The sequence below is a fragment of the Microcaecilia unicolor genome, chromosome 11, assembly GCF_901765095.1.
Source record: "Microcaecilia unicolor chromosome 11, aMicUni1.1, whole genome shotgun sequence".
NCBI classification, from domain to species: domain Eukaryota; kingdom Metazoa; phylum Chordata; class Amphibia; order Gymnophiona; family Siphonopidae; genus Microcaecilia; species Microcaecilia unicolor.
The window spans coordinates 119,251,040-119,268,103 of NC_044041.1; the positions used below are offsets into that span (position 1 = coordinate 119,251,040).

Here is a 17,064-nt window from a genome sequence, read left to right on the forward strand (position 1 = left end):
AGAAACCGGGGAGGGGTCCCAAAATCTGGCCTTCAGCCTATGCCTCCTTTAGCTCTAGGCAGGTTTGGGGCCCCCTATGGTATGGGGCCCAGGGCAATTGCCCTGTTGGCCACCCCACCTAACGCCAGCCCTGTACCTGGATGGTCTAGCACTGTATCTGTGGGGGTGCAGATCATGCTGCATTGTAGGCATTTTCCTTGGGTTAGTCTAGCACAGAAGTTGTAAGGGTGTGGAGTATGATGTATGGTGAATGGAGAAGGGGGGAGTGTACCTGGATGCATCTGATACAGAAGCTGTGGAGGGCAAGGAGTGTCTTGCAGAGTGAAGTGATCCTGGATAGGTCTGGAGATCTCCTTCTGTTCTGCTTTCTCAGAAGCTGAGCTTCCAAGTGAGAAGAAGGAGTGTTACCTGAACTTTGATGACACCGTGTTCTGCGACAGTGTACTGGCCACAAACATCACGCGGCAGGAGTGCTGCTGCTCTTTGGGAGCCGGCTGGGGTGACCACTGCGAGATCTACCCCTGCCCTGTCACAAACTCAGGTAAACTCTTTTTTTCCCTGGAGGTTGCTGCTTGCATACCTTGGTTTAATACCTATCAGACAACAACAAAAATGAAACCTGGCTGGTGGAAGGTAGCAGTTTTGGCCACTGCTCCCTCTATTCCTCTGAGCTGTGTGCTTGTGCGCATGCACATAATTCTTTAACCTGAGCACACATGGCAAAACTCTGAGTGCACATAAACTTCCGCTTTCCAAATTCTAGTCAACCAAAATTTTACACCATAGACAATCACTGTCAGTCAATCAAACCCAAGTTTGAAATGGGAATATTTATTGTGGCATTGTTGGCTTTCTGATGTCACAGCAGATATGTTCATGTTTTCACTCGTATGCCGAACATCTTTGCATTAGCATCATCGGCATTTTGGAAAATGTGTCACATGAGACTAGAGTATAATGCGTGTCTGCTCTCCGTACTTTTGGCTAATCTATTTATTTGTATTTAGTTTATTATAAAGTGGTTGAATTCAAAATTGCAATGACTTAACTTAGCCAACACCCACAGAAGGTGATCTCTCCTTAGGAGAACCGAAAGTCCTCTCACAAATGGTGTTTTCCTAAACAAGGGTTGTTTTTATTGATTTGAATAAAGACCTTGTTTAGGAAAACACCATTTGTGAGAGGACTTCTGTTTTGGATCCACTGTTCGTATAAATGTCTTAACTTAAGCATAAGAGAACGGCGAATTTGTTTAAGTCAGAATGGTTGGATGAAACAATTCATGTCGGTGTAGCTGTTTCAAATCGTGGTTTGTGATATATTTTAAAGTACTATGAGGACTATGGAGTTATTTGTGTGTATTGCCGAGATGGCAAAGTTCCCAGAGAGGATGTAGAGAAGCTAGATTTCTTGAAGTGTCAGCTCTCAAGTAAGTCGCATCTTGATAGTGTAACATGCTTGAGAAAGAAAAACCTTTCACTTTGTGGAGTATTGCTTGGTTTGTAACTTGAATTGCCAACTGAGGAGAAAAGGAGAGCGTGTCTTGAAGAACTTCAGCATTCAAGTTTTTCATTTATTCATTTTATACCATCACTTATTGCAAGGCAGATCAGAACGGTTTACAAAGGAAATGCTGCACTAAAATAATCATAAAACGAATTATTTAAGAACTCCATTAAAAGATAGGAAAGGACAGACAATTCTTTCATACTAAAGAAAATAACAAAAACAGGAACAATCAACTTGTGTATCAGTCATGCATAGACACAAAACAAAAAACAAAGTTCAGAAAAAGTAAAAGGTTATCGCTAACCGCGTATTGTTGGCTATTAAAATGAACACTTCAATCAGTTCAAGATATAAGTAAACACAGAACAAAATTGAGCACCCAATGGCTGGAAAAGCAAAAATTATGCTTATGAGCTCTTGGAAACCATTAACAGTGTTGTACAAAAGGATATCATAGATGAAATCAGATCATTGATGTTCATACTTCAGCTGTTGATGAAAGTACAGACAGTTACCAAATATCTTATATTGTACTTCAAGTTCAGACCCATGAACTTGTTGGAATATTAAACGTTGTTCAGTGTAATTTTAAAGCTGCAATAATTCTATATTGCAAATCAGAATGGTTTACAAAGCAAATACTTCACTAAAATAACCATAAAATTAATTATTTAAGAACTCCATTAAAAGATAGGAAAGGACAGACAAATCAAGGATGCTATATTGCAAAGACTATGTGCTAATGCTATACTCTTTGCAATCGCATTTCTATAAAATCTCCAGATTCTCAGTTTCCTGGGGTTTTTTTTCTTGTGTTCCCCCAAAATATTTATCATATTTTGTTATTCTTATTTTTGAGCTCAGACAGGGCTGGTCTTAGCAATTGCGGGGCCTTGTGCAGACCAGTTTAATGGGCCCCCTGCCTGTGCCCACCCACTTACGCCCACCCGTGCCTGCCAACATAAGCCATAATTTTTATCAGTTTAAAAGGAGGTTTAGAGCTCTTGGAACCCACCTTGATATGCATCCACCACATTTCAGTAGAGAGCAGCAGACAGTGGCAGCAATTTTCATGTCCCATCAACCTCCTCGCTATTGCTGCTGCTGCATCCCGCCCTTATGGAAGCAGGAAGTGACATCAAATGGGGGTGGGATGCAGCAGCGAGGAGGCTCTGGGCTCGGCAGCTGACAGGATATGAAAATTGCTGCCTGATGCTCTGTACTGAAATGTGGTATGGAACAGGGAGGTGTTCCAAGACAGGAGGACAGACGTACCAGAGATGCGGGGCCCCTAGGAGCATGAGGCCCTATGCAACCACCACTGTCGCCCCTGCCTAAGGCTGGCCCTGAGCCCAGACAACAAAGTCCTCCATGATATGGTCTATACTGATTGTTTTTGTTTTCCTTATAGTTGATTGTTGTACTGTATTGGGATTTTGGTTACATGTGTGCTTTTCCTGTCAATCTTGAAAGATTTCATAAAATAAAATGTAACACCCCCTTCCAGTATGACCTAATGAAATGGTAATGCTTAGATCTGTTGGTGCTTCTGTGATGTTAGGTAGACTTAATGGTGTGTTGCATTTCTCTTGAAGTTTGGGGATTTATACAGTGCTTCAGTTGTTCTACTTTTGTGAGCTAACCCAGATGGATACCTTCACTGAAAAACACAAATTTCAGAGACCACCCGGGTGGAGAAGATAAGTAGTAGTCTTTTCTGTGCACTTGTAGTCTTTCTGTATTTTTTCAGTATTGGTTCAACATTAACCATATGGAATATTGCTCTAGTGTATTTTCTAATATAGAACTCCTCTGTTTTTTGGCTGCAATAGTTTTTTCTGCTGATAGGAGTCGTTTTCTATTGTGGCTTGTTTTAGAGGCTTGGAGAAACCCGTGATATAAATCGTTTAAGGGAAGGCCATCTTTGTAGGCATCCCTGGCAGTGGAGGTTTCCATTCTTTAATTAGTTATTTACAGGCAATTTCCTTGGTTAATGTTCAGAGCAAATTTAAGGATTTTGGTTTCATAGTGCATTTTTGCTCTTCGGCATTTATGAGTTCTGCATTTATGTTTCAACGATTTTGTATTGATGACAAAGCAATACAGAAACATTATACAGCCATCTGGCAGTATCGAAAATATAATCCACAAAATAACACCTTGAGTGCGCCTATAGGTTACATGATGCCATCAAATTTGAACTGATTAAACTTTTCCCCCACCCCTCCCCCACCCTCCATTCCAAATTTGGTAGTTAGTTATGCCATATGACCTCCCACCAACTCAGTATCATTAGCAACTTCATAACAACCTTGAACATAAACCAACATCTGCTCTCTATATTCACCTCAAACCCCAACCCTGTAGCCAAACGACCACAGAAAAAAAGAAAGAAGCTAACTCCCAGGGCAAGGTGCGTGCACCACAATATCAGCCTATCAAAGCAAAAAGACTTTGGGGCACTCCAGCAGTTCACCCGACTAGCTAACAACAGAATTGTCCTGTCAAGGGGTGTTCAAAATCAAACTCCTAGCCCTATGCGGAAGAGATTTGAGTTCTGCATTTAATCCATCAACACTGCGGTGCATATTAAGAAACTTTGTGGATATGCGATATGTGGAAAGAAGTCGGGTTGATTAGAAATATTGAAACTTTAATGAAAACTGTATAAACAGTCTTCTATCACTCTTCTGTAAAGGTATGCTAATATGAAGAGATTGTAAATGCCTCGGAATGTGAATCTCTAGCTTTCAGACCTCTCAATCAGGGGCGTAGCCAGACAACAGATTTTGGGTGGGCCTAGGCAAGAATTGGGTGGGCACCAAGTGTTTCCCCCCCCCCACAAAAAAAAAAAATTCTCAGCTGGTGGGAAAACGCTTCGGTGTTGTGGAGAGTATCATTTTTGTTACCAACAGGAGGAAATCTTCAGCTGGCGGAGCTTGGGATTCCCACCAGTTACCACTAAACATGTGCTACTGGCACCCAAGCCCACCTGTGGCTACGCCACTGCTCTCAATGAAGTCTGTTGATTGCTTGAAGTGAAAAAATTCCTTGACAACCCTTTGCAACTATGAATCACTCCTAAATTCATCTGAAGAAGAGAAAGACAGTGATCGTATTTCTAAATATTGCTACAAGAAGCTAAAGTTGCTAGAATACTGAATATGATTTCAAGCTCTAAATAATGTTTTATCAGAGCTGGCTGCACTAAGTACTCCGTTTGAAAAACATGGCTTAACTCCCCGTGAAGCATTTAATTTTGCATGTGGTAAATTGGACAAGATCTGAGGACAGTACCTGAGTGATCCAATTTTATGGGGTGCCAATATTAAGGCATAGAAACATAAGAATAGCCATTCTGAGTCAGACCAATGGTCCATCTAGCTCAGTATCCTGCTTCCCGCAGTGGCCAATCCAGGTCACAAGTACCTTGCGGAAACCCAGTTAGTAGCAACATTCCATGCTACCAATCCTGGGGTAAGCAGTGGCTTCCCCCATGCCCATCTCATGAACAGACTGTGGACATTTCCTCCAGGAATGTGTCCAAACCTTTTTTTTTTAAACCCAGATACACTAACCGCTGTTACCACAGAAGATGTAGTAACAGTGGTTAGCCTATCTGGGTTTAAAAAAGGTTTGGACAAGTTCCTGGAGGAAAGGTCCATAGTCTGCTATTGAGACAGACTTGGGGAAGCCACTGTTTGCCCTGGGATTGGTAGCATGGAATGTTGTCACTATTTGGATTTCTGCCGGGTACTTCTGACCTGACTTGGCCACTGTTGGAAACAGGATAGTGGGCTAGATGGACCACTGGTCTGACCTAATATGGCTGTTCTTATGTTTTATGTTATGATTCAGCTGTCAATCACCAGGCTCACAGAAAAAATTAGCATTTAAAAGCAGTAGAGCCGAGCTGCTTATGTATACAGACATTGTATTTCATTTTGGTGCTCAGGAGGTGGTTATTCTGCATCCAAGGTACTTCCAGCTCTCCCCCTGCATGGATGGTTGGATTCAGGCCACCCGATATTTAAAAACATTTAACCGGCCAGAGACGGCACCTGGGCAGTTAAATGGTACTTAGCTGGCTATCCGGCAGTGTTCAGTGGGAGATAGCTGCCTGTTTCCCGCTGAATATCGCCGATTAGCGCTTAGCGAATAGCCGGTTATATTGTGCATACTACCAGCTATCCGCTGATTTTCAGCACATCGCCTGCTAAATTCAGTAGCCAGATCTGGCCGTGTCAATAGCTGAAATATCTTTGGCCAGTTCAAACTTAACTGAATATCGAAAGGGACAGTTAAGTTCGAACTGACCAAAAATAAACTGAATATTCAATGCTGGCCACCGGAAACAGCCTGCATTGAATATCCAGGCTCAGCGCCAGTGCTTTTTTTGTGCCGGTACGCAACGGTACGGCGTACCGGCACCTTTTTTTTTGCTCCCCCCCGCCCCGTGACGGACGCAGTGCCAACCCCCATTTCCGGCCGCTGCTGCTTCTCCTGTTGAGCAGCAGCGGCCGCTACACAAAGAAAAAGATTTTTTTAAAAAACTTCAAACCTGGCTGAAACGCGGCACCCCGGCACTGTAGACAGCCATTAGGCATTGGCTGTTGCCCCGCAGCCGCTCCTCCTCTTGCCTCTACGTCACTGCGCTCCTCCGGGGTCTTCCTCCAGGGGCAGTGACGTAGAAGGCAAGAGGAGGAGCGGCTGCGGGGCAACAGCCATGCCTAATGGCTGTCTACAGTTGCCGGGGTGCCGCGTTTCAGCCAGGTTTCAATTTTTTTAACTTTTTCTTTGTGTAGCGGCCGCTGCTGCTCAACAGGAGAAGCAGCAGCGGCCGGAAATAGGGGCTGGTGCCGCGTGCGTCGCGACTATTCGCGCCGTTCGCGGGAAACTTGGCAGGGAGAGGGAAACCAACAGAGGGAAGGATTGGGGAGAGAGAGAAAGAGGGAAACCAACAGAGGGAAGGATTGGGGAGAGAGAAAAAGAGGGAAACCAACAGAGGGAAGGATTGTGGAGAGAGAGAAAGAGGGAAACCAACAGAGGGAAGGATTGGGGAGAGAGAAAACGAGGGAAACCAACAGAGGGAAGGATTGGGGAGAGAGAGGGAAAACAACAGGGAAGGATTGGGGAGAGAGAGGGGAAAACAACAGAGGGAAGGATTGGGGAGAGAGAAAACGAGGGAATCCAACAGAGGGAAGGATTGGGGAGAGAGAGAAAGAGGGAAACCAACAGAGGGAAGGATTGGGGAGAGAGAGAAAGAGGGAAGGATTGGGGGGAGAGAGAAAGAGGGAAACCAACAGAGGGAAGGATTGGGGAGAGAGAAAAAGAGGGAAACCAACAGAGGGAAGGATTGGGGAGAGAGAGGGAAAACAACAGGGAAGGATTGGGGGGAGAGAGGGGAAAACAGATGGAAGGATTGGGGAGAGAGGGGAAAAACAGATGGAAGGATTGGGGAGAGAGGGGAAAAACAGATGGAAGGATTGGGGAGAGAGGGAAAAAACACAGATGGAAGGATTGGGAAAGAGAGAGGGAGGATTGGGGAGAGAGGAGAAACAGATGGAAGGATGGGGAGAGAGAGGGAAAACAGATGGAAGGATGGGGAAAGAGAGAGGGGAAAAACAGATGGAAGGATTGGGGAGAGAGGGGAAAACAGATGGAAGGATGGGGAGAGAGAGGGAAAAACACAGATGGAAGGATTGGGGAGAGAGGGAAAAAACAGATGGAAGGATGGGGAGAGAGGGGGAAAAACAGATGGAAGGATGGGGAGAGAGAGAGGGAAAACGGAAAGATGGGGAGAGAAAGAGGGAAGACGCTGGATGGAAGAATGCAGAAAGAAATAGGGGAGAGAAAGCAGAGCTGCTGGATGGAAAAGGGGAATAGAGAAAGACTGGAGAATAAAAGGAAGGGCATGGGGAGAACAAGGGTGAGGAAAAGATGAAAAGCCACAGGTAGATGAAGGAAATTAAAGAATGGATAGTAAGAATGAATTAAATCTGGACAGAGAGAGCCTGAAAAATATTGAAGAAAGCAAAGAAAAAGTAGACAAAAATGACAAATGGCACAGAAGAGTTAAGCGAAAACAAAGGAAAGCAGAATCACAGACTGGGACCAATATGGAAAGAAAAACAGTCACCAGACAACAAAGGTAGAAAAAAAATAATTTTATTTTCATTTTAGTGTTTGTAATATGTCCAATTTGAGAATTTACATTGGCTGTCTTATTTTGCACTGGGTATACGATATTTTTTTTCTCCTATAGTACTGTAATATTTTCAATGATGTCTGTTTATATGCGCCATGGCTGGTGTAGGGGGTGTGGTTAATGTGGGTGTGGCTATCATAGGGGTGGAGCCATATGTGGTGACCCCGCCCATAATGAGTACCGGCACCTTTTTTTCTACAAAAAAAGCACTGCTCAGCGCTAACTGTGGGAGGCAGCCCGGCTACCTCCTGTTGTCTGAATATTGGTCCCAAGGTGTTTAGTTAACTTTGCAGCCCTGATACTAAGCTGGGATATGCACTAATGCATGCTTACCACAGAAAAAAATGGCGTCCTCTGGTAATTTTTTCATGTTTGCACACTGCCCACATGCTAAAAAATAAAATTTATTTTTTGGCACAAGTTGCATGTCTGGAGGCCGGAGAGTGGGTGCATGTGTGTAAATTGATTAGCACATTGGCATTGCTGCACAGGGCTGCAGAAGAGGGGCAGGGGGGCAAGATTCCCCAGGCCTGGCCTCCAAGGGGGGGCTGGCACTGGCAAGGTTTTGAGAGAGCAGAAGCTTCTTCCTGCCCGCCTGCTTCTAGGTCTGTCTCTTGCCTGCTCCTGTGTTCCAGAACCCTGGTAATTGCGCTAACGTGATAAGCCGGGTCCCGGCACATAGGAGCAGGAGACAACAGACCAAGGGAGGAGCAGACACAGGAAGGTAAGAGGGCGGGTCGGCAGCAACCCTAGTGTGGGGGTGGTCCGAGTGTGTGTGGGGGGGCACAGTGCAGCGGTGGCCCACGTGGTGGGGTGATCCTGCCCAGGGCCTGGCTGTGTCTCTCGGCGGCTCTGTTGCCACACACTAACCAATTAGCGCAGGTTTAACGTGTGAGTCCCTACCGCCATAAAATAGGTGGTTGTTGGGGCTCAGGCACTAGTGGGAAGATTAGTATATAGCCATTAATGGAAAAATCTGAAAATGGACCATTTTACCCCTGTGGTAAAAATGGCCTTAGAGCACAGGAAAGACCCATGTTAGTGTGCACTAAGGCCACTTTTTACTGGAACTTAGTAAATAGGACTCTTTATGCTTTAGTGTCATTATATAGATTTGTATTGTTTTGTTTGAATCAGGTGGACTTTGCCTTTGGAATAAACTTCTAAGTAACAAACAGTATATTAGATCAGTAAAATTGCAGAATTTGTTTTCTTTGCATTTGGGTAATGACTATTAGCTAATGAACAAATACTATTATAAAACTGATATGCTTTAAAAATACATACAGGTGTGAATTGTATAAATGTCGCCTAAACAATTGGCACAGAACAATAACGCTTAAATGGTATTCTATAAGCCACGCCAAAAGTTCAGAGCGGTTTATAAAATAACGCATAAGCAGAGAGGTTGCATGTAAATTTAGGCACAGCCATTTACACTTATGAAAATGTGGTGCAAGTGCCCGCATCTAAATTTATCCATGGAGCACTCATATTCTATAATCACACGTGTAACTCAAAACCACACCCCAGTCTGCCCTGAAATGCCTATGACCCATTTCCATGCCCCATTTTTTGAGCTGTGTGTAAATTTTAGGCATGTAAATTCCAAGTAAATCTAATTAGTGCCCATAATTGCTTGTTAAAAAGCCAGTTATTGGCACTAATTGATTTAATATTCTGTCAAATTGCGCATTCAAATCCTGAATTCACCTAAATTTGTGTATGCAATTTATGGTGACTTTTATAGAATCAGGGGGACAGACTGAGAATTATATCATTTTATAAAGAATGTAGGACAATGAAACATTTTAAAAGTCTGTCATTTGTATGTAGATTCGTGTCATATCATTTTACATCTTTGCTGAAATGTTTCACATTGAACACCTGCACATAGTGCAGCCATAGCCAAAACTCTTGCACAGAAATAGATTATTGCATGCACAGCCTTCCAAAAATGAGAGGAAACATTGTTTTTGGCTGGCTGCACATTTATTTCCAGGGCTGTACTTGAGGACTTACCTCCATCCTCTTCAAAATGACAGGCTGAGAAGCTTCCACACAGCCCAGGCTCACATGACCCATGAGTAAGGATGTGCACAAGGAACCATTTTTCTTTCTTTTTTAGTTTGTTTGGTCTTTTCCCCTGTTTTTTGGCCTTTTGGGGGATTTGTTTCACACATTTGTGTTAATAAAAATAACATAGAGGGGCATAATCGAACTGGGCGCCCATCTTTAAGGGCGTTCCGGCGAAGGGGCGTGGCATCCCGTATTATCGAAACAAGATGGGCGTCCATCTTTCGTTTCGATAATACGGTCGGGGACGGCCAAATCTCAACATTTAGGTCAACCGAAATGTTGAGATCACCGACCTTAGAGATGGCTGACTTCAGTTTTCGCGGATAATGGAAACCAAAGACAGCCATCTCAAAAACGGCCAAATCCAAGCCATTTGGTCGTGGGAGGAGCCAGCATTTGTAGTGCACTGGTCCCCTCTCACATGCCAGGACACCAACCGGGCACCCTAGGGGGCACTGCAGTGGACTTCACAAATTGATCCCAGGTGCTGAGCCCCCCGAAACCCACTACCCACAACTGTACAACACTACCATAGCCCTTAAAGGGTAACGGGGGGCACCTAGATGTGGGTACAGTGGGTTTCGGGTGGGTTTTGGAAGGCTCCCATTTACCACCACAGGTGTAACAGGTAGGGAGGGGGATGGGCCTGGGTCCGCCTGCCTGAAGTGCACTGCACCCACTAAAAACTGCTCCAGGGACCTGCATACTGCTTTGATGGAGCTGGGTATGACATTTGAGGCTGGCATAGAGGCTGGCAAAAAAATGTTTTTTAATTAGTTCTTTTGGGTGGGAGGGGGTTGGTGACCACTGGGGGAGTAAGGGGAGGTCATCCCCGATTCCCTCCGGTGGTCATCTGGTCAGTTCTGGCACATTTTCGAGGCTTGGTCGTGAACAAAAAGGGACCAAGTAAAGTCGTCCAAATGCTCGTCAGGGACGCCCTTCTTTTTTCCATTATCGGCCAAGGACGCCCATCTCTAAACCACGCCCACGCCCCGCCTTTGGTACACTACCGACACGCCCCCTTGAACTTTGGCTGTCCCTGCGATGGAAAGCAGTTGAGGATGGCCAAAATCAGCTTTCAATTATGCCAATTTGGGCGCCCTTAGGAGAAGGACGCCCATCTCCCGATTTGTGTCGGAAGATGGGCGCCCTTCTCCTTCGAAATTAAGCTGGATAGTAACATAATAGATGACGGCAGAGAAAGACCTGCTCGGTCCATCCAGTCTGTCCAACAAGATGAACTCAGGTATACACTTTTTGTGTATACCTGACCTTGATTTGTATCTGCCATTTTCAGGGCACAGACCATAGAAGTCTATCCAGCACTAGCCCCGCCTCCCAACCACTAGCCCCGCCCCCACCACCAGCTCTGCCACCCAATCTCTGCTAAGCTTTATGTTTATCCCACGCATTTTTTAATTCCGTTACCGTTTTCATCTCCACCACCTCCCGCGGGAGTGCATTCCAAGTATCCACCACTCTCTCCGTGAAAAAATACTTTCTGACATTTTTCTTGAGTCTGCCCCCCTTCAATCTCATTTCATGTCCTCTAGTTCTACTGCCTTCCCATCTACAGAAAAGGTTCGTTTGCGGATTAATACCTTTCAAATATTTGAACGTCCTATCATGGGATAGGAGGAAAAGTCCTATTGTGGATTAAAAACTGGTTGAAGGATAGGAAACAGAGAGTGGGGTTAAATGGGCAGTATTCACAATGGAGAAGGGTAGTTAGTGGAGTTCCTCAGGGGTCTGTGCTAGGACCGCTGCTTTTAATATATTTATAAATGATTTAGAGATGGGAGTAACTAGCGAGGTAATTAAATTTGCTGATGACACAAAGTTATTCAAAGTCATTAACTCGCAACAGGATTGTGAAAAATTACAGAAGGATCTTACGAGACTGGGAGACTGGGCAGCTAGATGGCAGATGATGTTTAATGTGAGCAAGTGCAAGGTGATGCATGTGGTAAAAAAGAAACTGAATTATAGCTACGTCATGCAAGGTTCCAAGTTAGGAGTTACGGACCAAGAAAGGGATCTGGGTGTCGTCGTCGTCGATAATACACTGAAACCTTCTGCTCAGTGTGCTGCTGCAGCTCGGAAAGCGAATAGAATGTTGGGTATTATTAGGAAAGGTATGGAAAACAGGTGTGAGGATGTTATAATGCCGTTATATCGCTCCATGGTGCGACCGCACCTTGAGTATTGTGTTCAGTTCTGGTCGCTGCATCTCAAGAAAGATATAGTGGAACTGGAAAAGGTGCAGCGAAGGGCGACTAAAATGATAGGGGGGGTGGGACGAGTTCCCTATGAAGAAAGACTAAGGAGGCTAGGGCTTTTCAGCTTGGAGAAGAGACGGCTGAGGGGAGACATGATAGAGGTATATAAAATAATGAGTGGAGTGGAACAGGTGGATGTGAAGCGTCTGTTCACGCTTTCCAAAAATACTAGGACTAGGGGGCATGCGATGAAACTACAGTGTAGTAAATTTAAAACAAATCAGAGAAAATTTTTCTTCACCCAACGTATAATTAAACTCTGGAATTCATTGCCGGAGAACGTGGTGAAGGCGGTTAGCTTAGCAGAGTTTAAAAAGGGGTTGGACGGTTTCCTAAAGGACAAGTCCATAAACTGCTACTAAATGGACTTGGGAAACATCCACAATTCCAGGAATAACATGTATAGAATGTTTGTACATTTGGGAAGCTTGCCAGGTGCCCTTGGCCTGGATTGGCCGCTGTCGTGGATAGGATGCTGGGCTCGATAGACCCTTGGTCTTTTCCCAGTGTGGCATTACTGATGTACTTATATCACCCCTGTTTCTCCTTTCCTCCAGGGTATACATGTTCAGGTCAGCAAGTCTCTCCTCATACATCTTGTAACGCAAATCCCATACCATTCTCGTAGCTTTTCTTTGCACCACTTCAATTCTTTTTACATCCTTGTGCACAAATCGATTTTTGTATGCTAATTCATAGGTTAAGTTGCATTTAATTGATTTCATGCACGTTAAACCCGATTCTATAAAAGTCACCAAAAATTGCATGTACAAATGTAGGTGTGGCCCAGATTTGTGCACGCAATTTAATAGAATAACAAGCCAATTAGTGCCAATAATTGGCTTTTTAATAAGCAATTATTGGCACTAACTAGATTTAATTGTGACTAATGCACATAAATTTAGTAGCGACCCAAAAAAGGGGATGTGGAAATGGGAGGGTCATGGGCGGTTTGGGGCAGATCAAGGTGTGGTTTTGAGTTATACTCATAATTACAGAATAGTGGTGTTCCGTGTGTAAATTTAGGCCCGGGCATTTGCACCATGTTTTTGTTGGTGCAAATGGCGGCACCTAAATGTATGTGCAGCTTCTCCGCTTAAGCGTTATTCTGTAAACCACACCAAACTTTAGGCACAGCTTATAGAGTACCGCTCAAGCGGTTCTTTTTCGGCACCATATATGCAGGGGCGTAGCCAGACTTCGGCAGGAGGGGGGGGACCAGAACCCGAGGTCAGGGGCACATTTTAGCCCCCCCCCCCGCCGCCACCACCACCTTTGACCCCCCCAGCGCCAACCCTTTCAACCCCCATCTTCCCCCCGCTGCCAACCCGCCACAGCCGTCGGGTACCTTTGCTGGCAAGGGTCCTCAACCTCTCAGGCACGGCCACGTTGCTGATCTGCAAGGGCAGGCTTCTGTTTCTGTGAATCTGACGTGCAGGATGTCAGACTCACAGAAACAGAAGCCTTCCCTTGCAGATCAGCAACACGGCCGTGCCGGAGAAGAGGACTTCGGCTGGCGGGGGTTGGGGACCCCCACCAGCAAAGGTACCCGACGGCGGCAGGGGAGGGTTGGCGGGGGGGGGGGTCGAAGGGGTTGGCGGCGGGGGAGGGGCCAGGGCCAAATCTATGGGGGCCCATGCCCCCGTGGCCCCTCATAGCTGTACCCCTGCATATATGTAATTCAGCCCTAAATGTTTTAAGACATACTAATGAACTGAATTGCACGCTTACAAATGCTTATTGCCCCTCCCCCCATTACATACATTTTTAATGTTGTAGACTGTACCTCACTTTCATGTATCAAGGGGAAGGCGGGTAATCAAATTCTGGATTTCTATTTGTACAGTTTTTTAAATGACTAATGTTGCTCTCTGCTCCGTTTTCCATTTCCTCAGCTGAGTTCCACTCACTCTGTCCTGACGGCAGGGGCTTTATTCTGGATGACACAGTTTTGAACTATGGCATTCCCGCTCACAGAGGTAAGTAACACCACCCTGGAAGATTGTGGCCAAGGGGAGGAAGAGAATGGGGATGCAGGGGATTCATACTTGCTGATTAACATTCACTTATCTCAGAAATGTAAGCCTTGCACAGAGAGGCCTGAGCCTGTTTTTCACCTAAGTGGATGGTTTCACAGTGTGCAGAAACCTTCTTGCACTGCAGCCATCTCTTCTACCCACCCTCCCCACCCTCCATCTTTGCTAATCCCATTTTCCTTCCAGACATTGACGAGTGTGAACTTTTTGGGGACGAGATCTGTAAGGAGGGGAAGTGTGTCAACACGCAGCCGGGCTTTGAGTGTTACTGCAAACGGGGATTTTATTACGATGGAAACTTGCTGGAGTGTGTTGGTAAGCAAAGAAGAATTGATATGCCATGGTGGGGGGAGGAGGGAGAGAGAAGGGCAAATCATAAGGAGGTGGGAGGGTTGTTGGCCCCACTAACAAGTTCACTTCAATGCTGGTATGTTAATCACAACTTCTTGATGTTATAGGGCAATTTTAATAAATTGGGGGCTCTTTGTCGAAAGTTTAGTGTCGCTAACAGAATTAGCGTGTGCTAAATGCTGCTTGTCCTATTTTATACCTATGGGCCACGTGGCACTTAGCACACACCAATATCTATTAGCACGTGCTAAGCTCTAGTAAAAGGGTCCTTTGGTAAATCATGGTAGATAGGGATCACTTGGCCCATTCCATCTGCCTAGTTGTCTTCCTCTCTGTTTTTTTTTTTACCTCTTTGAGTCAATTATTTGCAAGTTGAAAAGGACTGAGGATTTTGCATCTACATTTCTAACAAGGGACAATTAAGCCTGCAGTGGAGGGCACGGAGACGGAGTGGGATGGGGGGCAGTGAGGAGTTTTACATTCAGGGCCGGTCTTAGCAACTGCCAGGGCCCTGTGCAGACTAGTTTGGAGGGGCCTCCCGCCCCCACCTAGCCCTGCTTCCACCTAGCCCCACCCCTTGTTGACAAGATGTGTTTAAAAAATTTTTTATTTCAAATAAACACAAATCAAGGAAAACTTGTATAGAAAAACTAATTCAAATAAACACAATGCTGTCATAGGAAACGTTTGGGTTTAAAAAGCAAAACCATGTGCATGTAAGGACTGGATAAATGAATTAAAACAAATGCCCTTAATATGTAATACTTGGTAGCAATAATGAAACAGTGATTGAATATTCACATAGCAAGCAGCCTGAGCCAACAGATTTATTTTTCACTGAACATAATTAACTTTGTATGAACTTGGCTGCTAATAGTGTGCTGAACTGGACAACATTGGCACAGTTCTGCATGAAGGAAACCCTTCCCTCATTATTCAATACCTTCTCTGTGAAATAGTAGTAATAAAAAAAAAAGGCAAGTGCATTTTTATAATATATCACTGCATTCCACAAAGCAAAAGGAGCAAGTTCCCACATACCATCGTTTTTTCTTTTGATGTAGGCACAGGAAAAAAAAAGATTTTAAATGCTCCCAGGTTTCAACCTAATTCATGTTTAATGGACAAAAGATTTTTTTTTGTACTTATTTGACAGCTTTTTAATTTATTTGAAAGTTTCCCATATGTAGATATAAATACAATGAAATAAAAACTGAATATCACTAAAAATAAATAAATAAATAAATAAATAAATAAATAAATGCCATAAATAAGTAAATAAATACACAGATAGAAGCTCTGAATGTTAAGCATCTGATTCTCATAACATGATGTCTGTTTAGTGGTCTTTTACCAGGAGAAAAAAAATCTCTACACGAATATAACAGTACTAGGGTGTCCCTTTAACCAGCCCCTCCAAATGACACACTGATTACGATTTATAACAAATTACTACTCTATCTATAAAAAGTTATTATGTTATTATACTTCCTCTGTGTACAATTGTATGCACAAGCAGGCATGTTTGAAAATCTAAGTGAGATTAAATAAAAATTCCACCAACAATAAAGAAAGACAATGTGGATGAAGCAGCTCATAGGTTTGGTTGCTTGCTTGTTTTGAGTGCACAGGGATCCGGCTGCGTGAGGAAGGGGAAACAGATGTTACTTTGTTTTTTTTATTGTTATTTTTACAGTACCCTCCTTTCCCTCCCTCCCACATATTCCAGACCTCCTCCCTGCTCCTCGGTCCCCCAGTCTTTCCTGCCAGTTGCCGCTGACCCTCTTTCTGCCGCATCTTCTTTCAAATGGCTGTTGAGACTTCCAATGGCAGCCTCGCAAGACTTCAGCAGAAGTCTTGCGAGGCCACTGCTGTAAGTCTCGGCAGCAATTTTTAAAAAGCGATGCAGCAGCGGGCAGGAAAGACTGGGGATCTTTTCTGCCCCGAAGAATCCACTAGACCACCAGGGTGGCTTGAGGTATGTGCCGGGAGGGCACCCTGCGGCTCAGGGGAGGAGAGGCAAAGCTTAGATCGCCATGCATTCCCCCCGCTCCTGTGCAGCTCTCTAAACAGGAGAGGAGACAGCAATAGCAGGGCGCAGGAGGGAGATGCCAAGGCTGCCGTGGGGCCCCTTCGAGCGCGAGGCTTTGTTCGACCACTCCTGTCGCCCCTGCCTAAGACCAGCCCTGTTCACATGGAGAGAGAGAAATGCTTCAGAGACTGGGGGCAGTAGAGGTACAGAGATGAGATCACTGAATGTTATTTATTTATTCATTCATTCAGACTTTCTATACCACCTTTGCTAACTTTCAGTTCAAAGCGATGTACAGTAATCAAAAAATCAAAGAAACATAATCATAGAGAGGAAAGAGAACTACAATATTGGACAGGAAAGTGTAATTCATTCAAGCACACAACAGTTGAGAGAGACTGAAGTCTGTTTTTCCATTTCCAAGATGTGGATGAATGTCTAGATGAATCCAATTGTGTGAACGGCGAGTGTGTCAACACCCAGGGGTCTTACCAGTGTAACTGCCCGCCACCCACCACATATTCCTCTATGCACAAAAAATGTGTGTCGCCCAGCGAAATTGGTGAGTAT

At 44.6% G+C, this 17,064-nt stretch overlaps 1 protein-coding gene across 3 annotated transcripts in view; it reads left to right on the forward strand.

Moving 5' to 3' along the window:
• Positions 1-17,064, forward strand: part of LTBP3 (latent transforming growth factor beta binding protein 3) — a 113,326-nt gene that overhangs the window by 79,962 nt on the left and 16,300 nt on the right. For all 3 annotated transcript variants that reach the window (XM_030217621.1, XM_030217623.1, XM_030217622.1), the window contains exons 20-23: positions 374-541; positions 13,971-14,054; positions 14,298-14,426; positions 16,919-17,056. In XM_030217621.1, coding sequence (XP_030073481.1) covers positions 374-541; positions 13,971-14,054; positions 14,298-14,426; positions 16,919-17,056 — 519 coding nt within the window. The remainder of the gene's footprint in view (positions 1-373; positions 542-13,970; positions 14,055-14,297; positions 14,427-16,918; positions 17,057-17,064) is intronic.